At 45.3% G+C, this 11,699-nt stretch overlaps 2 protein-coding genes across 4 annotated transcripts in view; both read right to left on the bottom strand.

Moving 5' to 3' along the window:
* LOC139606865 (coxsackievirus and adenovirus receptor homolog) overlaps positions 1 to 11,699 on the bottom strand; it is a 29,968-nt gene that overhangs the window by 18,052 nt on the left and 217 nt on the right. The window lies entirely within an intron of this gene.
* Positions 4,205 to 10,897, bottom strand: LOC139606864 (coxsackievirus and adenovirus receptor homolog). 2 transcript variants are annotated; one of them, XM_071459269.1, is made up of 5 exons: positions 10,199 to 10,624; positions 8,662 to 8,743; positions 7,909 to 8,247; positions 5,367 to 5,711; positions 4,205 to 4,926 (listed from the first exon to the last, which is right to left on the bottom strand). In XM_071459269.1, the coding sequence occupies exons 2-5, from the start codon at positions 8,681 to 8,683 to the stop codon at positions 4,724 to 4,726; spliced, it is 909 nt and encodes a 302-aa protein (XP_071315370.1). In that variant the 5' UTR covers positions 8,684 to 8,743; positions 10,199 to 10,624; the 3' UTR covers positions 4,205 to 4,723. The 2 variants fall into 2 exon arrangements, with proteins under 2 accessions (XP_071315370.1, XP_071315369.1); XM_071459268.1 differs by lacking the exons at positions 8,662 to 8,743; positions 10,199 to 10,624 and adding an exon at positions 10,726 to 10,897.

Below are 11,699 nucleotides of genomic sequence, written 5' to 3'. Positions count from 1 at the left end.
CGCTGTCTGTGGGGTGTGAGGAGAGGGGCTGAGGTCAGGTCTTTTAACCTGCTGCTCAGTAAACTGATATTTTCAGGCAGGAATCTGCACATGATACAAACATGTGACATCGGGACACATCCCAACATTATCACAGCACAGGCGACCAAAGACAGAGCAGAGGTCAGTCTCATGTTTTAGACTGGTCTGTACTGATTGTCTTAATTTAGCTCATAGATCAGTCTGTCACAAAAATAGAGACTGACTCATTTTAAGCCACAAACATCAGACACTTTACCTGTGGCCGAACTCAGTCCTAAGACCTATGTCACCATGGTAACAATCAGTGACACCTGTGCTGACAACAACAACTAAAAAAACAGGAAAACATGGCAGACATCATAATTTGAGGTTTGCTAACATCGTTATGGAGACAACAGTTAGAGGAGGAAGAGGATTTTCAAAGTAAAGCGTCCTTTGAACTGTTGAATTCTTCAAAACTTTAGTGCTGGGCTAAACAGAGCTCAGCTGTTGGATGTGGTTCTTCTGTCAGACTTTTTTTTAATCTTGAAAATTTACCCAGAAGTCATTGAACCACAGTTCAGCTTAATGTTAGTCAAGAACTCAAGAGCTTTGTGTGATGGATGAATTTAGATGTCTGTCTGAAGTCTGAGTCTTCAGGTAGAAAGTGATGAAGAGTGATGAAGAGTGACCTGCCAGCCCTCAGACTGGTACTGGTTTGTCTGACAGTATCAGTGTTCAGTATCAGTTTGGCTCCTCTGTCATTGTTCAGTGTTTACTGGCTCATTGAAAAGTGTCAGTGTGGTTCAGAGATCACATGACCTGATGCACCACACACAGCTCACTCTGCCACCTGCTGGACAAAGGAGGAAGCGTCTCACTGAGCCTGCAGAGCTGAAGGTGACACCAGGAGGGAGAGTGCTGCTCATGTTTTACTCTTGAGTTTTTAACTATATTATCATAACCTGATATTTTTGTGGAGGAGGTTTGTGATCAAGTTTTATTCCAGAACTAAAGATATAATCTGATAATGTACAGCTTCACAGTACAAGTACTACAGTTACTTGAGTACTGTGCTTAAGTATAATTTTCCAGAATCTGTATTTTACTTGAGTTTTATTTTCCTCCTCTACACTGAAAGACAAATGTTGTACTTTTGACTCCACTACATTCCTGTGAAGAACTCTTACTTTGAAGCAGGTTTTAGCCAGTGGAATGAATTTTCTTTTATTTTGAAAATGTGATCGACCATACACTGTGTTCATCACAGGAGAGAAATCAATCACAGCCAAGTCAGTCTGAAGCTGCCAGTGTCCTGACGATGCTTCGATAGATGAAGATGAGGCCGAAGATTCTTCATCAGAGACAACGACCTGATCTGAAAACTGATTTTGGTTTTAAATGTCTGCTGTGTTCACTACGACACAACTTCATCACAGTCTGAGCTCTTCATTCCACAGGTTCTACAGTCAGTCAGTCAGTCAGTCAGCAGGTTGTCAAACGTGTTGACATCAAAAATGTACCTGTGAATACTTCAGTCATTTTAAAAACAAGTACTTCAACTCCTCAGCTGAACAACCTTCACTTGTGTTGGAGGAACGTTGACCAGCAGGATCTGTGACTCTGTGACTAACAGCTGTGTGTTTGTCGTCCTCTGATGTATCACCAAGGTTTTCATGAAGGAAAACAGCCAGAATCTGATCTGAGGACCTGAGTCTCAGTCCCAGGTCCAGATCAACCTGTGTCCAGTCCAGAAGGAGACGAGAGTGGTGAAGGTGACAGCATGATGCTTTTAATTTGAAGGATGTTGTCACAGCCTGGCTCTCACAGCCATGACAAAGAGGGAGACACACCATGTTAACAACAAAACATAATTGTTTATTAAAGAATCAAAAGCAATAAAATCATAATTCCTAACCAAAAAACCCTAACTCATGGAGTGTGACAATCAGTAAGTCAGTGTGAAGTGTGTGTTGTGTGAGTGGACATGTTTGTAGGTGTTGTAAGGTGCATAAAACAAACAAATGAATAACAGAAGACCTACAACAGCACCCAACACCACCGGAGATGCCTACAAAGACGGGGAGAGAGAAACATGAGTAACAGGAAGTGCCTTTTATAGGCTGGTGAACACTGGGCCCAGGTGTCACCAGGAAGCACTGATGACCAGAGGTGTGCAATACCATCACCGACCATAGGGGTCGCCACAATGTGTAAAAGGGAGTTAGTGAGTTGGAATCGTTCAGATGGAAAATAACAAATATGAGGAAATAAATGATGAAGCCACAGTCGTCTGTCAGCAGGTTATTATGACCTGTTGTTGCTAGGCAACATCTAGTGGTTGTAACAAAGGGAAAAGGGCAGAGATGTAGTTTATAAAGTGACAAAGTCTATGTCAGATTATTACTGTAACCATGGCAACCAAGGTCAGGTGTACCTGCCGCCATAGGGGCGGTGCTTCAGGAGACACTGCTGTGGGTCAGAGGTTGTTGTTTTCACTGTGTGTGTGAACACACTTCACTGATTAATCTGAGTCGGACTCTGCTGTAAAACCACTCCCTGCTCTTCATGCTTTCATTCTTAAAACCTGCTTTATGATCCAGGATCTGTTCAGTGAAGCCTCTGAACCTCAGAACTGGTCTGAGAGCGATCACTGGTTCAGCCTGTTACCTGTGGATCAGTCCACCTTGGCCCACAGTCAGAGTCCTGAGGCAACAGGAAACTAAAGTAAAGACCGACCTCAGAGTGAATGAGGAAGGACTCACCTTCATATTCAAAGGGACTTTTATCAGCTGTGACACTGACAGCAGCTGAATCACAGGACAGGAGGAGGAGTCTGCTGCTCACACAGATTCAGACCAGAGTAAAACCATCAACATCCACACTCATCACTGAGGTTCATGTTAATATCATGGTTACACTGAACTTCATCAGCTCAGAGATCAGTTCATCCTGAGCAGAGATATTCACTACAGGTAAATCCATCTCATACTGTATCAGTGATCAATACGTCCTCTATCAGTGATCAATACGTCCTCTATCAGTGATCAATACGTCCTGTATCATTTATCAATACGTCCTCTATCAGTGAAGCTCAGCAGTCAAACTGATCTGGGTCATGTCCTCGCCCTCGCAGTAGAAGTCGAACCCTCAGACTCTTGTTTTGTTGTGTATAATCATTAGATATTAATTCAAGATGGAGACCAACTATCCTGTTTGTTTATTCGTAGGTTAAACCCCCCCCCGTGTGTCTCAGCTGGTCTGATCAGCCAGTACATATGTTCCCTTGTGTTCTTTGTCTGTGGGTCAGTTGAGTCAGTTTAGCTTGAGGTTATTTTGCCTCAGTTAGTTTTGTTCCTTTCCTCTTTTATGGCCCCCAGACTGTTTTAGTTATGTTTGTAATTTGAATTATTGTAATTTGGGGAAAACAAAAAGATCCCTGTGTCTCCTCACTGCCTTCAACTGGGTCCTTCACAGTCCTGGACCAGGTGAATCCAGGTGTCAGAGTTTAACTGTAACATGTTGGATCTGATGTTTGTTTACTGTCTAATAAAGATCATGTGATTTCCAGGTTTAATCCTGAATCAGTCTGTGAGGCTGCTGCTCGTTAGTTCTGATAAAACACACAAACAGGTTTGTGTTGTATATTGTGTCTATATTATAGTTTAAATGTGTTGAAACTGTAACAGAACGTCCAGTGAAATCCCTGAGTCCCAGAACAGTTTCACTTTTGATTCCTGTGACTGATCAGATCACTGATAAACACAAAGTCTCTCACATAGAAAACAGGAAACAACTCAGGTCTCAGCTCGACGTCTCCACATAAAACTGGTTTGTCCTGCTCACAGACACAAACTGAGCAGGGGTGGATCTATGAGGGGGCACAGAGGGCAGCTGCTCCCTCTAAAGACTTGACTTTCAAACATCTACAACCATCCAGACAAACTGAGTGACTGTGTGTCGCCTGTTACTGTTCAGTCACGTTTTCAGACCCCTTCAGTTTCTCACTTCTACTGTTGCCGCCTGGAGCTGAAATAAAAACCTCCATCATCGTCCAGACTCATCAGCACAGAGTGAAAACAGGAAGTCATGAAATAATGTTCAACATGTTCAAACAGCTTGAGCTTCATGTCAGAGAGAAACCAGCAGAGACTCCTGCTCATCATCCTCATGAAGAATAAAGACTGAAGGAGAAGAAACAGTGTTTCTATCAAAACACCAACCTTTATTAACAAAGACCAGGTTTACAGAGCAGAGGCTGCACAGGTCAAAGGTCATTATAGACAAATCAATCAGCTCCATCTGTCAATGACAAACTAATAACTAATCACTTAATCAATTATCTGAGCTGCAGCAGCTGTGGACTGGTTGCTATGGAAACAGCAGCAGAGACTCAGATCCAGGTGTAAAGACACCTGAGACACTTGAGAAGGTGTTGGTCAGACTGACCACAGGACTAAAAGTACATGAGGTGGGGGCGGGGCTTGGCTGTTGACCCTGACTCTCTCTGTTGCTGTGGGAGGAGCCAGAGAATAAAGTCAGTCCAATCAAATCAGTTTCTTTTAATCCTTTTTACCCGCCCCTCCTCCTTTCTCACACGAGCTCTGGACCAATCATGGTGGAGTTTTACAAAATAAAACAAACAGTTTCCTTCAGACTCTGCTTCTCTTCTTCTTTGTGGATCAGGAGAGAAACAGTCACCAGGAGACAGATCTGAGACTCTTCACACCTGAGGAGGTTCAGCTGGTCTGTGAGCAGGTTCATATGAAGGCTGCTCTGTGGCTCCTCCACGTCTTCTGTAGATCAGGAAACCAACAACAGCAGCAACCAGTAGAGCAGCTGACAGACCGACTCCCAGTCCAACAGAGGGATTCTTGTCTCCTCCCTCCTTGTCTCCTCCCTCCTCTCTGTGTCCAGCTGTGTGACCTGCAGAGAGAAGCAGGTGTGAGGTATCAGCTGTCAGGTAGGTGATGATGAAGAACAGAACAGAATCCAGTTCCTCTTCAAACTCCTGTCAGACAGGATCTACTGCTCTTTGATCACATGACTCAGACCAGCTGTTTTCTACAAAGTCTCATCAACAACATCTGGAGGAAACACAAACATCTGCTCTGTGATGGTTCACTCTCACATCAGCAACCAGGAAGCAGCTGCACCAAGACTCACCTGAGTCTGGACTCTACTGACTCACCTGAGTCTGGACTCTGCTGACCCACCTGAGTCTGGACTCTACTGACTCACCTGAGCCTGGACTCTACTGACCCACCTGAGTCTGGACTCTGCTGACCCACCTGAGTCTGGACTCTACTGACTCACCTGAGCCTGGACTCTACTGACCCACCTGAGTCTGGACTCTGCTGACCCACCTGTCTGAACATCCAGGTTGATGATGCAGTTTGGCTCAGTGTCAGCAGCTCTCTTCCTCCTGCTCCCTGCTCTGATGACTCGACACTCGTATGTTCCTGCATCATCTCTCGTCACTTTCTTCAGAATCACAGACACGTCTCTGTCCTTCATGTCTCTGTCCTTCAGCTCCACCCGGTTCTTAAAAGATGGATGCTGGTTGGATGTAACAGTCGTCCCATCTTGGTACAAAAACACATATTCTGGCTTCAGATCAGGTCTGTTCCACTCTACAACTATGATCTTTGTGTGTGTTGGAGCTCGACATGACAGAGAGACAGTCTGTCCAGGTTCAGCTGTGATGTTCACTGGAATGAAGGAGAGAGAACAGAGCAGAGAGGTTAAAGGTCAAGGAGCCACTCCTCACCTCCACAGCAGCCAATCATAGTGAGGGGCCATCACAGTGGGGGTAAAATACTTGGACACAGTATTATGTAGAGCTCACAGTGTTGAGTCACTCTCAGTGTAAACAGCTGAAGAAGACTTGTAGTAACAAAGAGCTTTGTGAACTGACTCCTCAGTCACATGATTCTCAGTTTTTTTTGTTTATTTTTTAATATTATTTTTTTGGCTTTTCATGCCTTTATTGGACAGGGCAGTTTGAGAGAGACAGGAAATGGGAGGCAGAGAGAGGGGAAATGACACACAGGAGAGGGCCACCCGGCATGGGACTCGGAACAGGACTGCCTGCAGTGAGGACTATAGCCTCAACACATGGGGCGGGTGCTCTACCAACTGAGCTAAACCCCCATGATTCTCACTTTGTGTCGGTGACAGTTTCCTGTCTTTTGTCTCTGTGCAGCTTTGATAAAGACTAAAGACCAACACGCTTTAATCCAGGACTCAGTCCGTCAGTCACACTCCACCTGTTCTGCTAATGAAGGACCAAATAAATGATCACAGGCCCCTCCACATGTTGGGCCCTCACAGTGTCCCTGACTATATTTCAGACTGTTCAATAATAATCAGGGAATTTCTGTCAGACGACAGTTTGACTCGTACCAGACCATAATACGGTGGCTGCTGTGTACCAATAAGAATCAGGAGGTCAGGTCACTGACAGAAACCTCAGCATCATGTCTACGACCACGTTGGCCTCTTAATAACACTTTGGACACCATGAAAAGGCCCCGTGACCAAGGGCCACACAGCACTGAAAATATACCAGTGTGCAGGCAAACACACCAGATTCAGACACAGTGGAATTCACTCTCTGACACGACAGCTCCCTCCATCAGAAATGTGCTTCAGGCCTGTTTTACAGCTGATGAACCAGAATCACTTTACAGCCTCCACAGGAGTTATCAATGGTCTATAACTACTTCATTAATTAGCTTGTTAACACTTTGTAAATCAGTTATTAGCTGTTGTAACACATTAGATAAAAAAAGGCGACAGTGAGCTGTTGCTGCCAAATAGTGAGCCCACATGTATCTGTGCTGTTCAGCCTCACATCTCATTGGTTCTATGTTTCTATGATAAGTTACTAGCAATCAACCACCGTTAGCATCTTAATGGGCCTCGGCTGTATTGTTTACCTGGACATCACCAGTCATTATAACCACAGGTGTTGGATGTCATGCTATCAGGTTGTTGTGCTCAGTGGATATTAAGGTGTAGATGTGTTTCTCTGGTTGCTGTCTCCTTCAGGACAGTGTTCCAGGTGTTACACAGCTGGTGACCTTCCTCTACCTGGTTTGTTGCTCACCCACTCAGGGATCTGGGGCCTGTTGTTGTATCTCAGTTTTACAACCAGTCATCAGATACAACATCTGTCACTGGTCAAAGGAGCCTTAGTGTGAAACATGTCACCATTTATCTATAAGGCTCCTTATTACCAGTTATACATGGTAGTAATTCATTCGTAGGATTAATGAGTAGTAAGCATTAACTTGATCTTGCCAAATAATGAGCCTGCTTCAATGTATGAAAACTGTTAGAACTTGTTTATTTATGATTTATAAAGTGTCAACAGTCAAATTAAAACCTAATTATGAACCATTAATAAATAAAAGGGAGGTCTTATTGTGAAGTGGCACCATTTTATTTGTATAGCACCAACAGGACTGAGACGTGTTTCCTTAACCTAACCCCACACACAATCCTGAAAACTGAGTTTTCATGTATTTGGTGAAGGCCGCCTCCACATGACTGTGTTTTCATCAGGGAGCCAATCAGGGTCGCTCCTGATTGGCTCTCATCAGCCTCAGCTACCAGCAGTGACAACATGGAGGACAGTGTTTCTGACCTTGTTGTCTTTGCAGCAGCTGGTGTTCAGTTCACGTCTTCATGTGGACGCTACACCTGTCTTCACTTTCCTCCTTCCTGATGTTTTCTGAAGCTCATCAGCTGAGCACACCTGAGAGGAGACACCCTGCTTCCTGTTTACACCGGCTCGCACATGCCCAGTGTCGCTGAATGGTCACGTGTTTTCAGGTGTGTTAATATGGACACTGATCATTTCTGATACAGAGCCTCACCTGAGTCTGGACTCTACTGACCCACCTGAGTCTTTAACCTTCAGGGTGATGTTGCTGATGAGCTCAGCTTTTCTTCCTCTGAGTCCAACTCGACACTCGTATCTTCCAGCGTCGTTGATGTTGACGTTCTTCAGAATCACAGAAACGTTTCCGTCCTTCATCTGTGGATCTGTCAGCTCCACTCGACCACGATGAGATGGAATCTGGTAATTTTCATATGAGCGCTCATCTCGGTAGAAGAAGACATAACCCTCTGACTTCAGGTCAGGTCTGTCCCACCTTATCAGTTCGATGACACCATCTCTGGGACCCCAACATGGAAGAGTGACGTCTTCTCCAGGCTTCGGTGTTAGAGTCTGAGGGTCTGAATCACAAGAGAAAAAGTCAGGAAGTAAAAGTCAGTGATACAGTTCTTCAGGAAATACTTTTATTTTGACAGGTTGATATTCAAACAGCTCCACAGTGTAAACAGTGAAGTTTATTTCATGACTCAGTTCAGCACAGAACCTCCATGATCTGAACCGACACAGAGGATGAAGGTAGAAGAAGCAGCTGAGAATTTATAAGAGAAGAAGAAACTTCTCACAGTCCAGACGGGATGAGATGTGACAGATCTGGTTTATCAGTCTCCACAGCAGATCACTCTCTCCACTGTGTGTGTGTGTGTGTGTGTGCTCTAAGTGCATGTGATGACATCACTCTTGGTTGTGTGTCCTCAGTCTGAACATAAAGACAAACTCGACCGACAGTTAAAAATGGCTCGATCTGCTTTTATTACCTGAGTTTAAACACCTGCTCATTCAGGTGGAAGAAGAGTGTGATCCTCAGACCGCTCCTGCAGACCTCTGGAGGTGTGGAGGCTCCGCAGTGTGTCGGGAACAGCTGAGCTGTTCTGGTGAAGTTTGTATCAACACATTGGTGTTGGGATCTCAAGCCATGAGTTCTGAGAAGAACAATGGGGAGGCCTACATGTCCTCCAAAAGCCTGAGCCTCAAACCATGCATCCTGAAAGGAACAAAGGAGAGGACTACATTTCCCTCCAAGCAACGGAGCCAAAACCACCCCCACAACTCACACCTATGTGTGAATTAGAGTTTGAAAGAAAACTCAGCAACGGCATTGGCCGAGGCTAGGCATTTTCAGCAGGGATCCCCGGTGACGTCACTCAGGTGATAAAAACAAAACAAAGTTCACCGTCTCTCATCTGTGATCTTCCCGCTGCCGCCGAGGAACTCATCACTGTCATCGCCAGAAGAGCGAGACACGACCCGCCGAGCTCCCAGCCGAGGACCGAGCTCCGGCCGAGGACCGAGCTCCGGCCGAGGACCGAGCTCCGGCCGAGGACCGAGCTGTGGAGACCCAGAGACTTTCTGTTCTGACTCCGGAGGACCGGAGCCGCTCACAGTAAGAGGCTGATGTCTGGGCAGAGACACAGTTAGTGTAGCGTGGTTGATTTATTGACCTATAAGTGCTGCAGATCCTGTTGTTTAGATCGTTCACTGTGATCAGCTTAATAAGCCAAATATCACTAGTTAAAGGATCAATATCCGACCAGACGAGCTCGGTTCTCTGGCTCCGTTATTGTGTAGTGATGTTGTGGTGATTATTAACTGTGGTGACGATCTCTTGTGGACTCTTTCCTCTCTTCACCTTTATTCTCCCTCTTTCCTCCCAATCACGCACCTCATCTACATCTCTCACATTCAGGCCCGAGAGTGTGACCGCGTCATACAGGTGAGGCTCAAGGCCCCGCCCACTGTTCTCGTATTCACGCTCTGCGGCCAGCCGCCATCTTGGCTCTAGCGAGTACCTCACTCTGCCGCCATCTTGGGTCCTACTGACACGTCACTCACGTGACTTCGTCACCATCCTCTCTCTCTCTCTCTCTCTCTCTCTCCCTCACACACACACACACACACACACACACACACACACACACGGTTGTACATATGTGTTTTGCCAGTAATCATCTAGTTAGTAACCAATGTTTGTTTTAGTTATAGTTGAATTATAATCGGTTTAATATTAAGTGATGTTATGTTGAATAATTATTACTCTTATTCATAAATCCTGTTATAATTTAACTCGTCGTTGTTTGTGATTATTGTGATTATATTTGTGATAACAGCTGGATTCACAACAGTCAGTGCTCGAATTTATCCTTCAACCAACCTTCTGAGACTGTATTCTGAGCCATCAATTTGGTCATTGGTCCCTGGTGACAGGGTGGTGCCCCAAGGTTACTACTTGTAGTAAACATTTATATATATATTGGTGATTATCACTGATAATCATTAATATTATACGCCAATAACCAAATTGCCCCTACCTGTGCCCCGACAATGGTCTGAGGCTGAGGAGGCAGATTCTGGTCTAAACTGAACCACCTCACTGCAGCTGCTGCTGCCGCCATTAACCCGGAAAACAGGAACAACAGGAACTGCACCATCACACAAAGCAGCGTCACTGTCCCACTGAACCTGAACACACCGCGACACCAGGACCTGGTCTCTAACCAGGACCTGGTCCTCCTGTCCTCACGGAGACCTCTGAAATCCACCTGATGTTCACTGATATCGACAGTAACAAGAGGAAATGAAGCTCGGCCACGTTCAGAGACGGAGAGAGTGACGAGGAAACAGAGACCGACTGAGAACAGATCTTTACCCTGTCCTAACTTTACTCTACACTAACTTTATTCAACACTAACTTTAATCAATGCTAATTTTACTCTACTCTAACTTTAATCTAAACTAACTTTACCTCCCAAACCTGAAGTTAAACAGTTTAGTTTCTCTTTCGTCAGCTCAGTGAACAGATTCATCCACTCACACACTCTTACCTTCAGAGGTCAGACATGTCCGGAAACAAGCGAGGAGACACACACAGAAGACCAGTGAAGAAGACATCTTCTTCTTCTTCTTCTTCTTCTTCTTCTTCTTCTTCTTCTTCTTCTTCTTCTTCTACTGTTTAATGGCTGCCAGCTTTCCTGGACAAACGATGAAGGTTGTCAGAATCAGAATCAGAATCAGAATCAGAATCGCCTTTATTGTCATTATACATAGTACAACGAAATTTGAGCGCTGCTCCCTTGGTGCAAAACAATGGTAATTAAATAAAATAAATAGAAACTTAAAGAGAACACAAAATTAAAATAAAGGAGGTATAAAGGGCAAAGTGATATGTACAGATATTTACACGTGGTATGAATGAAAGCCCGATTATTGCATTTAGGCCCAGTTTTATTGCACAGGTAATTGGTAGTTATTTTGTGATCATCCGGTCATCTGGATTTCTTTTTGTCCTTGTTGACTGCAGTGATAGCCCTCGGAAAGAAGCTATCTCTGAGTCTGTTGGTCCTTGTTTTGTGTGACCTGTACCTTCGGCCCGACGGTAACAGGTCAAACAGGTGGTGACAGGGGTGGGAGGGGTCCTTGATGATGTTGCCAGCTCTGCTCAGATAGCGAGAGTTGGCAATGTCCTCCAGGCTGGGCAGAGAGCAGCCAGTGATCTTCTGGGCTGTGCAGACCACCCTCTGTAGTGCTCTCCTGTCAGCTGCTGAGCACCCCGCGTACCACGCTGTGATGCAGTACGCCAGGATGCTCTCTATGGTGGCTCTGTAGAAGGTCACCAGCAGCCTCTCCTCCAGGTTGTTTCTCCTGAGCACTCTCAGGAAGAGGAGACGCTGCTGGGCCTTCCTCACCACCGCCGAGGTGTTTGCAGTCCAGGAGAGGTCCTCGGAGATCTGCACACCCAAGAATCTCATGGTGTGGACTCTTTCCACACAGTCCCCGTGGATGTAAAGTGCGGCCGGGT

The sequence above is a fragment of the Trachinotus anak genome, unplaced genomic scaffold, assembly GCF_046630095.1.
Source record: "Trachinotus anak isolate AG129_WGS33_773 ecotype Australia unplaced genomic scaffold, CSIRO_AGI_Tana_v1 ptg000023l, whole genome shotgun sequence".
In the NCBI taxonomy this organism is placed as follows: Eukaryota; Metazoa; Chordata; class Actinopteri; order Carangiformes; family Carangidae; genus Trachinotus; species Trachinotus anak.
Note: the sequence above shows the minus strand (reverse complement) of the source record. Positions and strands in the feature narration are given on the sequence as shown.